Source organism: Athene noctua, chromosome 6, assembly GCF_965140245.1.
Source record: "Athene noctua chromosome 6, bAthNoc1.hap1.1, whole genome shotgun sequence".
In the NCBI taxonomy this organism is placed as follows: domain Eukaryota; kingdom Metazoa; phylum Chordata; class Aves; order Strigiformes; family Strigidae; genus Athene; species Athene noctua.
Window position 1 is genome coordinate 44448175 of NC_134042.1, and position 18553 is coordinate 44466727.

The window sequence follows — 18553 nt, forward strand, 5'->3', positions numbered from 1 at the left end:
TTTTGTTCATGATGAACTGAGGGCTTCTCAACTGTCTAAAAATGAAAATTACATCCATGAACTAACTTTTTTTCTCCTTTCCAAGACAACAGGAAAAAGAAAAATCAATTAGCTAGTGTGTATCTCTCTGGGTGCATGAATACCTATATGTACTAAAGGCTTGCACTGAGCAAAAGCTGGCAGCATAAACAAATTTTCATTTGGTTCTGAAAATGGTGAGGTCCGTGGTCATTCTTATCTAGATCCAGTTCCTATGAGATCTTTGTTTCCCACGCTCATGAATTGCCTCTTATTGATAAGCAGTTTCATTACTTAACATGTGATCTCAGATAGCAAAGAGAGGTTTGATGCACCAGCTTTGTCATTATGGTTCTGAATTTTGCTTACTCAGTTCGTTGGCAAAATCCTTCCATCCTGTGTTGACATCTTTTGACATATGAACCCTGGGTTTTCCTGGTCTCTGAAATGCTGTGCTTATTAGCTCCTACCGTAATCTGCCAGGATTGCCAAACTCTTCACTAACAACATAGGAATGTCCCCAGCCCATTCTATGCCTCAACTATTTTATTTTTTTTTAAATTTTCCCCCCTGCCAAAGTGCTCTAACAACCCAGCACTGATAGTCCTTGTTTCACCACCTTGCACTTCACTCTTCCTGCACTCTACAGTGTCTCCAGCTAAAGTCCTTGGGAATGAAGAATTTGAACCAAGTAACAGCTGGAAAGCGATCAAAGGGGACGTCGGTCTCTGTTATTGCTGGCCAAGGTGGGTAGCACTAAGGAGAAGACTCTGGGAAGAGTGCTCAGATGCTGCTTTGTGGTCAAATACCCTGGAGCTGTTCAGTTGCTGCCTTTCCTCAGCTCTTGCTTGGCCTTTGTCTTCTGTGACAGGAGTTGTTGTAGTTCTGCTGGAAAGTACCTATTATCCCATTCGTAAGTGGAGAACTCAGTCTCCCTTCCAAAGGACCAGATCCACAAATTATTTATTTATCTAAGTCCAACTGATTCTTATCTCAGTTGCCTGAATATCTCCGCATATCTGGACCTAAGTATTTTGTCTGTGGTCATGACGGAAGTCTATGGTAAGCAGAGAAGTGAAAACACAACCCAAGCTAAAGCTGTAACTATTTGTGCCATTCTTTCCCTCACTGGGATTTTCTGGAGGCAGGAGAAGATCTCGATTTGCTGTGAATAACAGCAATATTTTGCCTTTGCCTTTTGATATTTGGCTTTAAAATAAAAACCTGTATCAGTGCTGCAAATGATGCCTATTGATTAGCCTCTCATAAACTGGAGAGCTCATTTCAGCTGGCATTGCTATGGCTGAAAGCCAATACTGCAATTGATCATTTAATTAACTGGAAGAAAATTAAAGGAACTGTAATCTGTGTCTCAGCTCTGTTATCAAGCTGGCAAAGTGCTTATTTTTGCCTAGAGCAACAATTGGTTCCTTGACCCAGCAATTTAGAAACACTGGTCTAGGCAGCCCCCCTCACCTACCCACCTGGCCCTCTGCAAGGCAGGAAGCCATGTGACCTGATCCTTCCTTCATCTGCTTGTGGATCCTAGACTCTGGGCTACTGACACCTCTCACAGCTGGCTGGATCGGCTAAACTCACATCTTCTCACCACATCTCTGAAGGCTGTGGTTCTAGCTTAATAGATGGAAAAACTGAGTCTGGAAGAGAAATGGATCTACTATAAAAGTAATTTTTTAGAGCCTGAAATGAGACCATGGGAATTCTTGAGTTTACTTGAATATCAAAATTTCCTTAAAGGGATTGCAATATTGATTTTCGATTTGCTACTTCAAATAAGTAAGAGACAACAGTGTGTTTGAGAGAGAAATTACTGTTCCTGAAAATATGGTGAACTCTTAAAGCTTTGACTTAAACAAGCAACTTGAGTAGTCTGTGAACACAGAGGGGGGAAAAAAAAAAAAAAAAAAAAAGATGTAAGAAGCAATTGTTTTAATGATTGTGTTGCCATATCAAGAGAAGAAAGACAGATGCTTCCAACTTGTCTTTGCATGTCTAAGTAATATATTAATTACCTCATTCCCCCATAAATGTCTACAGTCCTCCAAAAGGCATGTTAAAACAGACATAGTCATTAAAGCTTGCACTGCATTTTCTAATGTGTTGCGGGACAACAACCAAACAAACAAATAAAACCTCAAGCCCTTTGTGTTTTAGCTAGATCCAAGTTGGGGAAATGTTAAATAGAAACACTTAAACTGGATCATTGGAAAGAAAACGTGGTTTAATGTCAAAACATGAAAAAAACCCCAGAATTTGAAACAGTTCTCAAGTTTGGATCAGGTAAAATAGTTTGGTCCCCTTTACATTTTAATTACAAGTGAAGCCCATTCAATTTTTCTCTTTTGATTTATTTCTGAATCTTTCTCTCTCCATGTGAGAAACTTGAGGTCCAGGCTGTAAAATAACAAAGGGCTTGCTAGGAGGGACAAAAAGGATCAAAAAAAGGAAAAAGAAACCTCTTTCAGAACATTCCTGTGGATCATAACTAGCTGTAGGAGTCAGAAATCTGCATGAAATTGAAACCACATCTCCTGAGAAGCACATTTTCCCTCTGCTCTGGGTTCTAACTTATGCAAAGACTGTTGCACAGTTCACGCTGCATCTGCTGACTGCTTGTCTGGTTTCCCTTACGTGTCCTCAAAGAATTTCACTTGTGTTTATAGTACCTTCAAAAGGGAAGCTGGGCAAAGAAGAAAGTAAAACTAGCCTGGTAGGTATGAGGTGTTATGGGCTGATTGGCATATTGGGAGTGTCTTGCTGGCTTCAGAGATGTAGGTTAAAACACTTTGTGGGTCACAAGCAAAAGCAGCCAGTGGCCTGCTTACCGGTGTGACGACAGACTGTACTGCACTCGTCACCATGGCCTCGTGAGAAAGTTGTGCTTAGAGTGTGTGAGCACAGGCAAGGGGGAGGAAAAGGAAATGTACACTTACACAGTAAGACCAATGGCCATGAAAACAGCGCTTAGTATGCTCAAGAGCACTCAGGACTGAGCTGAGGAGCACCAAACCTGCTGTTTAGTCACTCCTGCACCCTCCAAACGCCAGATGGGGGAAACCTGTGCCCAAATCTCTTTTGCCTGGTTTGGAGAGAGGATTTAAACCCAGCTCCCTCAGGATCCCAAGTGCCTCTCTGTAAACAACAGGTAAGGTTCTAAAGCTCCCAGAGGAAAGAAGAAATGAAGCTTTGCCCAGGTGTGTCCGAGCTGGACAGGACAGAGATTGAACAACCATCTCTGACCTCCAAGAGAGCACTGCACTTTGGCTACTCTTTCCAAATCCCATCACTGTGCCTAGCTGGAGGGTGGAGTTACCAGCTGAGGATCCTGAGTATAGAGAAGTATTTTGAAGGCCAAAAACTGGCCTGGCCTTGTTAGGGCCATGGGTCCAAGCAGCACTTCTTTTTGCAATGTTTCTATTGTGGTAATCTCGGTTGCTCCCTCCTCAGCTGGTTTCTGAGGCTCCTGCTCAGATCCTCAGATCTGCTGGTGCACTGCGTGGGGAGCCAGACTCCACGCCCGGCACGCAGTCAGCTCCACCGCTCGGCACTGTGGCAAAGGATTGCAGCACCGAGACCTGAAAGCCTTTCTCTAAGTGATTGCAGAGTCCAACAGGAAGCCTGGAACCAAACCTCGTCTCCCCGAGTCTTCATTCAGGGCTTTGACCACAAACCCATCTTTTCTGTAAGGGCAATTTTAAAATTCCATCCTGCTTTTTGTCCACATCAGGAAAACCACCACACAACTGGCAATATCTGCTCAGGAGTAGCCTGGTGTTGGCAAGATGCAGCCGACTGGTGAAACTGTATGGTGTAGTCTGCTGAGCACCTGCTTGCCTTATGCTTTCATCTGGCAAATTCCTTTCATGGGTAGAAAATCATTCCCCCAAATCTAATTACACTGAACCGAACACAGTGTTTTTATTATACTGCAAAATTTGTTACCCACATTGGTGTACGTCTCTGTGTAGAAATCATAGTCAAGAGAATATTTCCAAATGGCTGAATGTGCACTGAGTCAAGCAAGCTTTAAGAGATGGTCATAGTTTAAAAAATGTGGATTGTGCAAATGCAAAAAAGAAAAAATAAATAAGATCCTGGCATAAGAAGGAGAGAAGCAGCACTAAGGTTAGAACAGACCAGAGGAAAGACCAATTGCCAAAGAGAGATTGTGTCTCCCAACACGTACCCTGTTTCAGGCAATGTTTCGTATTTGAGAAACAGCAGCATTAGGCTTTCATCGCCAATGTTTTGGTTTGAATTCGGTTCAAATTTCAATTTGATTTTCTATTGTGAAATGAGTTAAGTACTAGAAATCTCAGGTTCTTGCACTGTTAAGCATAGTAAGTGATCGTAAGGAGCACTGGATTGCTGGCAGCCTGTGTAGCAGAGCCACAGATCTGCGCAGCGTTAGAGACCTCATGGCACTTCTCTTTCAAGTAAACACCCCCACACGGGTGCCATGGGTAACAGAGGTTTTGTGGTCAAATATCAATAGATTAGTAAGTACCCTTCATTATAGCACCATGCTTATTTATTGAATCAATGCATATTAATTCCCTAAATGTAAGGGACTGTGCTATGAAGCAAAAGCCCATGAAAGCCAGTGCTGCAGATGGGCTGTTACAGTGACATTCCATGTGATGCGAGTTGCCAACTCAAATGAGATAAATGGAGGGAGCCCTCACTTCTCTTTAACATCCTCCACTTGGTAAGTCCATGCTCAGAAATGGTAAGTGTTTTTCAGAGGGAAGATGCCTGAGACAATTAAGCCCCTGATCTTCTTCCCACTGAAGTCAGCAGAAGTTTTTCCAATCGTTACTGATGGGGATGCGTTTGGGTACCGACAGTTAATGCCTACAGAGCCCATCACAGTGAGATCTGACCCATCAGCAGACAGATCTGAAGCCACAGGCAGGAGCATATCTCACACCTTCACATTGTTCTGCTGTTGAATCCCTGCCACTCTCCTCACCAAGCCATTTGCTGACTCATCAGCTTGTGCATTTGACCTAATTAGTCATAAGCAAACAGTATTTTATTCAGGAAGTTCTCTTGATGTAAGTTGGAGCATGAACTTAGCACAGCAATAAAGGTCAAGAAAAGTGACTAAGCCATTATATACTGCAATAAGTTTCTGTTATCAGCCACTGGCAAAGCGGGAAAGAAAATGTATATGTAGAATTTTAGTGGAGTGACGCAAAAGTTTAATAAGGGGGAGGATGTGTGTGGGGGAGAGTGTTTAACATCTCTCTAGAACTGCTATAGTATGAAATGCTTAATTGCAGAACAAGTTTCCACTAACATCCTTCTGAAACACAGTTGGTTTTTGAAGCAGTATTCTTTATTATGAGCTTGGGGTAAGCATGCTTGGCATGAAAGAAATGTGTCTAGTAAGGAGACCACAACACTTACTCACAGCTCCTTAGCCAGTTCATGCTGGGAAGTCTGACATCTTTAAAAAATCAACTCGAACAGTGTTAGTAATTTGTAGACTGAGATTTTTCTGCAGTGTCTTTTGCTCGGGGATTGCTAACACATCTCAAGCCTTTGTGCCTGAATGATTTAAAACAATCAGAACCTAGTGTGAGAATACTCAACAAGGAACCCTTTTGACATATTGCACAGTATGTGAATTTGGATAATGGTAATAAAGGTGCACAAGTGGATCTTAAGATATCCATGTTTATGGGCACCAAAATTGTCATTCAAAGGAGTGACAGCTGTAGGATTGAAAATAAGACCTTACTGGGTAGGATAAGTTGGGTCCTGTAGTGTTACAGCTAGACAGTCTCTGGTCTGGCCTGCATCGGTGATACTTGGTCTTTGGAGGGAGTGTGAGCACCGAGATTGCAGTTGAAGTGCCAAAGAGGTTTTCACTTCTGAGTGTGGTGGGCTACCAGGAACCATTTCATCCTCGCACTCAGATTAGAGAAGCTGTGTCTGCTCTGCGTTGCACTGGTCTCCTCTGAGACAAGAGAAGTACTTTTGGTAGCACCACTTCACTACCGAAACTCCCCCGATGAGTTCCCTCTGGCAGGGGCTCTGATGGGGAAGGCAGCACAGAGCTGGGTAAGTAATTTCTGCACCTGCCAGGAGATCCCCATTTCACCACAGAAATTTGTGAGGGGCTGTTATGGTGGCTCTGTGACTGCACTAAAATAGTGCACGGCTGCCATCCACAAGTGAATTTCTTCCTATGTTTAAACCGCCTGCACCTCATTTTGAAAGATGAAGCTCTCCGTGAGCTCTTGTGTGGGGCTTCTTGGTACTTATGCAAGAATTTGAGTCTTGCTTTGATTATTTCTCTTCTCGAGGCTCCAGTGAACACAGAACAACAGAAATATCAGTAGTCCACAGCCACAGTGCCGCGGGCCCTTGTGTTGTCACATCTCATAAGCTAAGTAAAGCTGGGCTTTGTCAGTGTTTGGATGAGAAACCTTAAAGGAATAAAAGGAGTTTATAGCACCTTTGCCTCTTCTATCTGACTGCTGCGGGCAGAAGCAATTCATTTCATACAGAAACTCCTTGTAATTTCTCTTAAATGCCATGGTCACTGCTTTTTCTTCAACAGAAATTAAAACCAAACCCACCACAAAACACCCATGGTTGTACGCAAAACCGACTGCTCATTACCTGGAAGTTCGGACCCCACGGCAGAAGTGTTAGGAAGGTGCAGTACTGAAACGACATCACTTTGCCCTGCGGGTGTTTCTTACAACAATCGCATGTGCACACCGCAGTGCAAGGATGTTACTTATGGCTGTCAAAGCTGCTTTTTTAATAGGTATTGTTAACTCTGAGCTGCAAACCGAGTAGTCTTGTAAGGTTCAGCTCCATGTGATCACTTAAAGTCCTTGCTTGAGGAAGCCTACAAGATATAAAGGAACCCGTGAGTTCTGTGGAGTCCCTCCACCTGGAACCGCCTTTCCCGTGTCCCCACAGCGCTGACACGTATGACTAAGGGGACATACCTAAGGCCGCTGTGGAGCCTTTAATTTTAAATGTGTGGGCTCAGGCCTCAGTTTTCCTCTCCCTGCGCCCCCATGGCTGTGGCCTGGCTCCCAATCTGACGGGCCACTCGTGAGCATCTGCGTGGCCGTGTCAAGGCCGGGCCTGCTGGTTAAGGCCCTGTCCCCCGTACAGCCGCTCCTGAGGAGCATCCAGAGCCAGCCACGGCTGCAGGAGGCGCCGGAGCCCTTAGGTGAGCAGTGCCCACAGCACCTGGGGCTGTCTGGCGAGGCCGGGCCCGGCCGTGCCGTGCGGGGAGCGGGGGAGCGCGGAGCGGGCCCGCGGCCCCCAGCCCCGCCCGGCGGCTGCTCTCTGGCGCCCCCCAGCGGCCGCGGGTGGGGACGGGGCAGCGCGGGGCAACGCCACCACGGGGCCGCGCTGGTCCTAGCGCCGCCCGCCCGCCAGCCCACCGCCCCCGGGCACGGCGAGGCACCGGGGACGCTCGCCCTCCGCGCCCCGGCGGAGATCGCGATGTGGCGGGTGGAGGCCCCGCGTCCCGAGAGCCTGAGCTGGTGCTTGGCCGGCGGGGATCGGGGCTGCCTGGGTGAGAGGGAAGGCATCGGGGCGCGGTGCCTTCGCGCAGCCCCCGTCCGGCTCTGCCTTTGCGTGTTGGGGTGAAGCTGTAAAACTTGCTCGAAACGCGCGTAGTTATCCGTGCGTTATCCTCCTGGCCCGCCCGGCGATGCAGCTGTCTATTCCCTTTAACTAACATGAGGTTTTGGACACTTTAACTGAAAACGTCCTCGTTTTAGGACCACTAAACGTTTGGGAAGGGAGTCAAGCACTGAAAAAAAGTTCCGTGCAAAAACAAAAGAAAATGCGCGATATTCCCCCTAAGCGTGCCGCCGCGCCGGCGGGCTCTCGGGGCCCGCGGTCTCCTTTTTGGCGATTTTTTTAACAATCCGCACCGGCGGTGCTTGGCGTGAAACCAAGCGACCCTGGCTGCCGGCCGCTCAGCGGGGTGCGGGGCGGTGCGGGGCCCGCGGGCCGGTCGCCTGCCGGTGCCGCCCCGCACACAGCGCCACACGTGAGGCGCCGGCCCCCTCCCAGCTGAGCGCTCAGCTGACCCCGCCGGCCGAGGGGCTGGGCCGCGCCGCCGCTCCTCACTGGCGCAGCGCGGGGCCCGGGCCGGCCGCGCCCGCCCCCGCCGCCTCCTCCTCCTCCTCCTCCTCCTCGCCCAGCCCAGCCCAGCCCCGCGCCGCCCACCGCCGCCGCTGCGCCCTTCGCCGCCCGCACCTCCCCGCAGCTCTGCCCTGATGCTCTGAGCCCGCGCGGCCCCAGACCCGGCCCCTTCCCGGCCGCGCCGCCATCTCCCCGCGCCCCGTGGCGGCCATTGGAGCCGCCCGCCTCGCATCCAGGGAGCCGGCGGGAGGAGCAGCCACCCCGCCGCCATGGACAGCCCCGGCGGCGTCACCGACAAGAAGAGGTACCGCCGGCCGACGCCGCGGCCTCCCGAGCCGCCGGGACGGGGCTCGGCCCGCGCCAGCGGCGCGCTGCCCGCGGCAACCCCCCCCCCTTTCCCCGGTACTGTCGGCGCCGTCCCCCGGGCACCCCGCCGCCCCCCTCTTTGTTACCGCCGCGTCTTTTCCGTCCCCCTCCCTTCCCTCTCCGCGCTCCCCCAGCCCGCGGAGCGCTTCGCTCTTTCATCCCTCCTCCTCCTCCTCCCCGCCGTCCACGTCGCCATTTTGTCGGCGGGGGGAGCGGGCCGGGGCTCCGCCACCGGGGAGGCGGGTGTGTGTGTGTGTGTGCCCTCCCTGCGGTGCGGCGGGAGCTGTCCCGCCGGCCTGCTCTGCCCGGGCGCGGCGCTCGGCTCCGCGGGTGGGAGTGCGCGGCCGTGGGGTGTGCGTGGGCCCCGCTCCGCGCCGTTGCGCCCGGGCGGCCTTGCGCGCCGACAGCGAGACAGGCGGGTCGGGCCAGGGGCTGGCGGCAGGGCCGGGGGGCGGCCGCGGCGGGGGGGCGGCCCGGGGCAACCGGCTGGCCTCGGCGGGGCCGCGGAGCGGCCCGGGGTGCTGCCTTCGCCCCTGAAAATGCGCGGGTAGGAGTTCATTGCGGTTTATTCCAGGCGGTCCCCGAACCGTGGTGGTCTGGTTTTCTGTAGAAAAGAGCCGGTTTGGAATCTGGAAATATTAAGGTTAAAAAACCCCCTCCAAAACCCACGGCGGTGGAGGAGGGGGGGCGGGGAGGATGGCGGCTGGACAATGTGAGTTGAGTATGAATAATTCACCAAGGATTGTTAGCTTAAATTAGGAGGGGAAAATAAACGCCTTAAAAGCCTTTGTTCCATGGTGAAGTTAGGGAGTTTGAGTATTTGGGTGACCAGATTTCTGCTTTGGTGCTTCACCGGCGCGCTTTGTGGAGGGATTAATTGCCGTAATCGCCATCTGCAGAAGACGCCGTTTGTTTATATTGATATCGATACCTTTTGAGGGGTTTGGGAGAGGTGTTTTTTTTTTTTCATTTTTTTGAGACGGGCTTTCTCTGCTCTTGTATCAAAGGGCCATCTGAGTAGGTTAAACGCAGCGAGTGTGAAAGCGTGTTGTGTTGGAGAGGAGAATGGTTGGCTTTTAAAATGGATGGTGAGCTTTGTGCTGAGCCGGGCTGGTGAGCAAGGAGCGCTTCACCTCTAGGACAGCAGCATCTCGGCGGGGATGTGGAGTTGTTACAGCGGTGCAGGGCGTGGGGTGGGGGAGAAGCAGCTTTTAGTCTAATGAAATCCCTGCAGCTGGGCACCTGGGGTTGGCACCCAGTCCGTAACCTTTGTTTTTTCTACTCGAAGCTAAAGGCTATTGAGAAGCCTGGGAGAAAATGTTGCAACAGAAATTATTATTCTGTGCTTTGCTCTGCTGCCCTAATTTAGTGGCAGATCTAGAAGGAGGGTTTGAAACTTAAGTTGCTATCTGTTGCTGGGTTTTGTAGGGTTTTTCTGCCCTTGAGCATTTGTTATTTTTTTACTTACCATTCTGTCCCACTTGGTTACTTTTTTTTTTGCAATTTCCTTATCCTGGATGTAATCTGCTCTCTTCAGAATGTAAGAATCAGTATGCAAAGCTTATCCTTCCTTCCTAAAGGCAGGGCTTAAGAAAGAGAATTTGTTGTTTTCTGTTTCCTGTAGACCAAGTTCAAAGTTGGGAATGTTTCTTATAAAACAGTAAGGAATATTCAGATTACTTCAGTTGTAGGCCTTTAATCGAAAACATAAAGCTGTATCTGGTATGCTCATCCTGAGGGCTGTGAATGTGCAGTTAAGCAAAGATGGCTAAGCAAAAAAGGAAGGATATGAGTTCACCAGAGAATTTATTGAAAATCTCAAGCATTTCTCAAGAACCTGGGTTGGTTTAGAAGGGTTTAGGTTTGACAGGGTCCATGTTAGGCATACCTTTAAGGGAGAAGACCTTCCAGACCTGTTCTTCAATGATAAAACTTTGGCCGATGGTATATATAGATCACCTCAATTTTGGCATATGTTCAGATTCTTTTATTTCTTGTCTCTCCCTGTGTTTGTGTTTGGATAGTGTGTAGCTCTTGATAGTTAAAGTAAGGCCTGTTTGCTTAATTATGTGCTGTAAGATGCAGAAATTACAGAATTTGACCAAGTGTGTGTCTCAGTCTTATACAGGTAAAATGTAGTCATAATAGTAACTGGAAGTGTGGATTCATTTACTGTTTTGTTTAATCCACCCTTTGATGTAGTCCCAGGCTTCTCGTATCCATACAAGGGTCATGATTCCATAAGAAACCGAGTATCAGCAACATGATTGGGTATTGAGTTATCTGGGCTTTAGCTATTCTTCAGGAGTTATATCACTTTCATGTGCTTCTGGGTTTTCCCCCATGTGGTACAAGGGGTGAGTTTATCTTGGTGCATGGAGTGAATAAAACAGCGTTATTGGGAGCTTTGCTTGCTTATTGCTTGTCATTCAAATTTAAGGCTTTTGTTGGGAAGTATGCTGATTTTTTTTTCTCTATTCTTTTAATAAACTCTAGTGCATGAGTGGCTGATGCTATGAAAAGTTTTTCCCCAGGTTTGTGGTGTGACATCTTCTATTAGCAGAGTAATTCTTGTACCATTTTAAGTGAGCGAGCCATTTAGGGTTATTTGATGGTGGCTTGCAACTGGTAGATACACTTGAAAAATGAGTCTTAAGTCCTTATGTGTAGCATATATATTTTTAATGGTATGGGTGCTAAATAAAAAAGAGAAGTGGGAGGATTTGTAAAAATGATTTCCTGAGTGCTCATTCTGAGTCTTAAGATGGTGTAAACCAGTGGAATTTAACATCCTGACTTGAGTGCCCTGCAGAAAAACTTCAGCTTTTCAGTTTCTCAGGGTTGGGACTTGAAACTTAACATCTAGTATCTAAGGGGATGATTTCAAAGACCAGGGTTTTGCTGCTGGATCTCTGCTGCTGAGGTCCACCTCCAAACTCTGCTTGAGAAGCCCAGGTCCTGTGTTGCTGTCTCTGAGGAGCAGTGGCTGCTGCTGGTTTTTCTTAAACCTGTGTGAGGTCTTTAGGATTGTACCTGTCATGTCTTTTTGTCTGTTAATTTCTTTCAGTGCTGATGGAACTGAGCCACCATTACTAGAGTCAAAAACGAATACAAAACCCTTTTGTGTATATACTCTAACTGTACCTCTCTGTGTTGTAAGAGGAGGAGAAATCCTTCAGTAAATATCCTGTAGAGTCTCCCTGCAGGTACGGGGAGGGCAGAGTGGTTTTTGATTTACAGAATGGTGTTTTTACTACTTTCTGGATTTTTCTGTATTGTTTGTCTTGCCGTAGGGCTTACCTGATGGTAGTGCCTGTATTGTCTGCTCTTTGCCATTTTCTCAAACATGAAACAGTGTTGAATTCCTTCGATAAAAGTGGTCAGAAATTACTTTCCAGTGACTGCTAAAGATGAAGGCAACAGCATAGTGCTCCCTTCTTCCTTGTTACTGAGGCACTGAAAATCAGGGAAGAATAGCTGCGGAGGATTTGCCTACTGCAGATACTTTCCATAATTTTGCTCTGGTGCTTTGATTTTCTTTTAACAGTGAAGGTCTGAGTATTTGGCAGTATATTAATGGAAGCAGTGGGAGATTTTTCTGATTTTTGTTTACAGTCATGCTTGCCTTGCCCTTTTAAAACACAGTATCTCCAGTGTGGAGTCTGGGTCTCTTGGTTGGCATGCCTGAAATACCAACAACCTGTCCACACTTAGCAGAGAGGTCTAGTGTAGATGTGATCAGATGGTCCAGGTTGTCAGGTGGTCTCTAACTGGGTAATGGGATGGTAGGAGATTTTTATCTCAAGTCCTTTCAAGCTTTTTTACAACTCCGCCTTCTGTTAACAGACCACCTGACAACACCGGAAAGGAAAGGTCTGTAACGGGGTGATGGGATGGTAAGAAGTTTTTATTTCAAGTACTTTCAAGCTTTTTTTTTTTTTAGCAACTCTGCCTTCCTTTCTGGTGTCTATGGATGCACGCCCTAGACCATTTCAGGGGGGCGTGGGGATGTGGACACAAATGTAGCTGCGCACTGTTATCAGCAATTTAAGTCTGGCAATTAAGTCAACTATTGGTTTAAAGGTGGAGGTGTGAAGTGGATAATCCATTTTACTCCATTTAATTGCCAACCCCATTTTCTGGTTGATTTCTGTCTTCTCGGAAATGTCTGTCAAGGATTTATTTAGGTTAGGCTAAGATCATGCTAAAGTATGTCCTTACTTTGTAAGCCTTGAGAAGCTGAGCAGTGTAGTTGCATGCCACCGGAGAAGACTGTCCTGCTATCTTGTGTAAGAATTCAGTCAGCAATGTAACAGCATGCATTTACTTACAGGTGCTTGCCTCCTCCTCTGCACATCGTGGAAGCAGCCACAGACCTTTGTACCTCCCTATCCTTGAACTATAATGTGTGGAGTTTATAAGGCTGTTTCCAGCACTGATTGCTGATGGTGAAGTGAAAGAAAAGTCAATAGATATTAATAACATTAGCAGCAGTGTTGCAGTGTTAGCCCAAACTCTTCTGAGGTTCTTTTGAGTGCATGTGTTCCCTTTGGTGTGCTTCTGACCTGAAAGCCTTGAAGACTTTTGCTGAGCCTACGTAACACAATGGCTTAAATTCTTCAGTGTGTTCATACTGATCAACAGTAATATTACACCAATTTATGTTAGAAAGCTGGGTTTCAAGTAGGTTCATGTGAGATTGTTTTTTTGATTAGAGGGGACATTGAATGACAGAAACCACTGATTTTTGAGTATTCCTTTTTTTTTTTGTACTGTGGAAGAGAATTTGGCAGTATTATCTCAATTTATTCTTGAAGAGCTTGGTGTTACGATATGCCAACAAAATAATTCTTACATGATTGTAGAGTATGCATTGTTAAGTAAACCCAGGAGGGAAGTACTCCATGGTTCACTGGTGGTATACGAGAGCATCTAGATTTTCCTGATGATACTGTTCTTTCAAGGAGATGCAAATACTGATCTGATTACAAGATGTGTTCTTTAAGAAACAAACAGCTTCAAAACAAAACCAAATCTTGCAAGAACCATAGCAAGAAGGTGCAGTAGCCCATTTCTAGCAAGCTGATGTCCAAAAGGAAGGAATGTTCCAGGTTAAAAGTCATCAGCTCAGATGCTCCTTTTATCTTCATATACACAGTTATATAGGCAGGTGTTTACATGCCTCAAAAAAACCACCTAGGTAATGCATGGAAAGAACTTGGACCTTAATCATCTTTTCATGTTATAACAGCCCTTTCTCTTTTGAGTCCGAGAAAGCTTGAGCATTTTGAGCCTCTCTTGAGAAACCTCCTTTCTATTAGAGCAGGCAGAAGAGCATGCAAGAGAATCTGAATTTTCCATTGAGTACTGTTCCAAAATGGGAGACGCTTGGGGGTTTTATGACATTGGGAACTACGAAAATCACCCAGGAAAGGAGGTGAGCCTTTTTACTTTAACTAATGACTGAAAATTCAGGAAAGATACAGGTTTCCTAATTACCATTGGATGTAAGGGCTGTTAAGGTTTTCCTCTACTGAGATCTCTATTTAAAGCTTAGAGTAAAAGTCTCTATGAAAATTAAGTTCTGAAATGATTAGAAACATCAACATGAATTCAAGTGAATACATACATGCCAGCATATGTATTTTTTTAAATACGGTTTATGTAGGTGATGAACACTTCAGGGTTCTTTGATGTGGAGCCATAGCCTCGGTTGAAGCTGTGCCTGTTCATACCAGCCTGGGGGTTTGGTCCAAGATCTCCGAGTAAGTGCATTGATAGAGGAGTTTGATCGTAGGCACTATCTGTCATTTCTTTCTGCTGAAGACTGGTAGTACTGGGACTTGTACAAAATGTAGCCTTTTAAAATGTTGAGATATTTTAGTACCAAGACATTTGAAATGGCTCTACTGCACTGAAGAACAGGTGCTTCAGGATGATCCATTAGTTATTCCTTAAAGATACCCAATACATAAGAAACTTTCTGTGTTTTAGGAGAGACACTGCACAGCTTCTGTTTAATTTGGTATGGTGTGAATGAGTTCTTGTTAAGCATTCTGAGGAAAACTGTTACAACTGCTCTTGTAATTCACTACATTAAAATAGAGCCTGAAGTTCAAGTGAAGAACTGAGGAAACTGAATCAGCAGCAGTGAACTGTGCTATTGTATTTACAACAGTGGAAGACTTTACCAAGTAACTTTAATAAATAACCTTTTCAACTCAATTTGTAATAATCCTGGAAGTGTTACCTGAAAAAGGTGACCTGTCTTGTTTACCAGAATGAGTCATTTCACTGTCAATCCTAAACCAAAACCAGATCGGTTTTATGACAATTCTTGCATTTCAAGAAGCAAAAGAATTTGAGGACAAGGCTCCTGTTTTTGTGAAGTTATTTCATGCTGCTTGCAAGTGAGAACAGTAAATGAACTGTTACGCTAGAGAGAGTTACTAGAGGCTTACCTCCTTACATTTGTGTCCTGCTCACATCCATTGGAAGATATGGAAGTGTCCTGCAAGGAACAGAAGAATCCACTTCAGATACAAAGGCTGCAGCCTCTACTAGCAAAGATAAAGAAATGAGAAGCTCTACATGGTTTAGCTGGAGATGGGAGTATTTGGTGTTCAGTCCTTCAGAAAGGACTTTTTCCTTGCACCCTATTGAATCTGCTGGATATTGAGCAGACACTGCTGCAGGCTTTTTGTCTTAGCTATTGTTGTAAGAATTTTTCTTGACTGCTTAGTGGATCTTTTTGTTCTTTATTCATCCAGAAAAATAAAATTTTAAACCTTCTTGTTTGTTTAGTTTCTTTGATCACAAAATACCCTGTTAACTGAAAGCAGTTGAGGAATGCGAGGTGAAGGAACGAGAACTTGGATGAAAGCAGTGAGGCAAAATGTCCAGCATCCAGTCTGGAAAACCTGAATGTGATGACATAAATTATATATTTTAAAGCCATGATTTAGACTAAAATTAGTTACTTTATCAATAGTCTGCATCTGTCTGAAGATAGACTAGTTTTTAACTAAAATGTTGTTAACTGAGAGCCTGACAGATACCTTGGGGATATGTTTTGCATCCTTTCTGTGAGCTTGGTAGAAGCAAAAGCAGGAGGGCTGGAGGGAGGGGAGCACTTAGTGGCTAGTTCTGTCAAGCCCATGTCCAGATCTCTCTTTTGAATAGCTGTGGGGTTTTTGTATTAGTAAACACAGTTTAACTACCATGTATCTTTCACCCTGAAGGGCAGAGCACAGCTAATTAAAAGAAAAAAGAATAATGCTGTATTCTAGGAAAAAGCCAAATAACCTAGTTGAAAAAATGTTAGAATTTTCCTACAAACAACCACTGTATGCCACGTGGTTATTTTAAAACAGCAAATTATGATGCAAAGGTAAAATATCAGTGGGTTACAGTGTGTAGTAAGACACAGCAGAATCACCTCACCACGTCCTGAATTAGAAATACTAATTTTGGAAGCTTTTACCTTCTTACACTTTCTAAGTGGGGAGGGAGGTGGGGTTTCAGGTCAGTTCAAGGCCAAACCAGGTGACGGCTAATCTTGGCAGTGTGGTCCTGTGCTGGCTTCAGGAGTTTCAGGCTCTGCTGCTGGCTCTTATGTGCCATAATTTACCTGCCTATAAAATGGCTGTTTATACAGGCTTCATGGTCTTGATAGTAAGACTTTACTTTGTAAGTTAATGCATAGCTCAGTGGACTCTCTTCTCGCTGCCTCTCCCCACTGTCATTTTGCAAACGGCAGTGGGTTTCAATGTTCGCTCGTCCGTTTGTGCTGCTGCAGCTGATTCAGTCTGAACTGCCTGCTTGCTCTCTTAATTTGTTAGGGTTTTTTCAGTCAGGGTTTTTTTTGGTGGTAATCAAGTTAATGATGTAAAGAAAATGGTTTAAATTACTATGTTAGAAGGTAATATACAAATAAATGAATTTTAATACTTTACATACAGAGGTGTTTTCTCTGGATATTATGCTAGTTTCTGCAGTTAAATCTCTTCTAAATTTTTCTTACTGTATGTAAGGAATTTCTGATTTCTTTTCCTGAGTTGGATTACTGTGCTCTAGTGTTCATTAATTCATAATGAGCAAGACTCTATTCTAGAAAAATCACATGCTTGTGATTACACATGAGATTTGGGTGTGGGGTTTTTTTTTTTTGTTCCTCACAAGAACTCTCTACACAAACTGTAAAATAAGCACAATTGTTAGATTGACCATAATGGTGAAAGCAATAATAGTTAAATCATGTCAAAAGCAAGAAGAGAGAAAGCTGTAACCCCAAGTTCATTGTGAACTGGTAGCCGAGAGATTGTGCTAATTCTGTAAAGCAGCTGTGGAAGGAAGGAGCACCCCTACCAATTTGTAAAAAGTAGTTTGTGGAGAACTTGCAAATACATTGCTTTTCCTGGAAAGTCTGCCTATTCAACTGAAAATTCACTTTGCAGTAAGTGTTTGAGAGCGCAGGCTGAAATCTCTTTTCCCCCATCATGGGGAGGAGTATTTGGATACCAGAAAGGAATAGTCCTATAAGCCAGCACACGAGATGAAGCTGGTCCTCTGGCCCTTTTCCTCCCCACCCCATTGCCTGGGTTTTCTCATCTTTAAACAGCAAAGACTGGGACTCCCTTGCAAGGCCAACTGTAGTGGACCCTGTTGGCTCTACTTGTAACCTATTTTATTGCTGGGCTGCTGGTCAGGCCAGACAAGTATGCTACTGCTGGGCTGTGAGGCAAGAGGGAAATGGGGCTTTTAGGGCTGCCTGCAACTCGAGGCAATGTTTGTGCAGGTCTGTCTCGACTTCATAATGTTAACACTACAGCTCTGTTGCCCCTAGTTGATCAACTTAAAATAAAAAGTATTTTTAAGGGGGTCAGAGGGCTCACTGGCATGTTCTCCATCTATGCCAGGTGGAAGATGAGGAGCTTTTGGGTTTGGGGTCAGTTATTTTGATTTTGTTTTTCTCTAGAAGAATACTTGTATTGTTAGCTCACCATGTATTATATTTAAATAACTGGATTTGATTCAGCAGTATTCTCTTATATGAAAAATGGGTTTATAATGTAAAGTTTTTAGGGAAGTTGTTACACAGTTTTAGTTTCTTTGTGCTAAGTGCTGGGCTTGCCTGGGACTTCTTTTTATAGTAGAATAATTTAAGTATTTTATCTAGCAGCTGTGGACAAAATAAAGATCTAACAAACAGTGAAAAAAGATGAATGGCTGCATATTCAGCACAGTCAAAAGAGGAGAGCTCTGTTATAACACACTCTTTGGCAGCATGCGCCTTTTAAATGAGCTTGTATCTGGTCAGTATTTTCTTGGTGTGCTTTAGGTGAGAGTGGTCAGCATGGACATGCCCAGGGTTGAGCTCTTCAGACGGCCCATGTGAACACAGTCTAAAGTTACTCTGGTGTAATGCTACCAGTGTTAGGGTGTTTGTATGGCTGCAAAGTGGGAGTTGCACCTCTGTCCCATACAGCCGTGCTGGCAGAAATACCTGGTTCAGGGTAGGCATGAATAGACGACCAAGTTTTGTACCAACCGCAGCAATGACTTCAACCTTAAAAGCTAAATACAAGGCTGCTTACTTTCTAAGTTCCAATACTGTCATGACGACATATGCTGTTAATGTATTATTGTGTTGTAATAGCTGCATTTTATTTTTTTAAGGAATTAAAATTGAAGGTGTATTTATAGTGGATATGGTCTTTGTGACTCTCGGGTATTTCCCATGCTAGTTTTATAGTCTGAGGAGAAAGCTTGTATCTAACACCGAAGTAGTGGGAAATGATGGGAATTAATGGCAGAACTGAAAACTAGTTCAATAATGAGCTGTTAATAGATTTGAGACACATTATTCATTTGGATTACATTGTTTCCACATGGTATGCTTCTGTGAAACTGTTACCATGCTAAATACAAAGCCACTTGATTGTAGAAAACACTTCTAAAGAGAAAAATGTGAATTGCTAGCAGAAGATGCTTGTAATTTTTTTAGAATGTTCTCAAA

The 18553-nt window shown here is 45.1% G+C and overlaps 1 protein-coding gene across 2 annotated transcripts in view; it reads left to right on the forward strand.

Annotated features, from left to right (window-relative positions):
- Positions 1-8239: 8239 nt before the first annotated feature.
- Positions 8240-18553, forward strand: part of HIF1A (hypoxia inducible factor 1 subunit alpha) — a 34166-nt gene continuing 23852 nt past the window's right edge. The window contains exon 1 of one of the 2 annotated variants that reach the window (XM_074908830.1): positions 8240-8473. In XM_074908830.1, the coding sequence (XP_074764931.1) occupies positions 8439-8473 (35 nt within the window). In that variant the 5' untranslated portion in view covers positions 8240-8438. Of the gene's footprint in view, positions 8474-13751; positions 13973-18553 lie in introns of those variants that run through there. The other variant, XM_074908829.1, reaches the window with a different exon arrangement.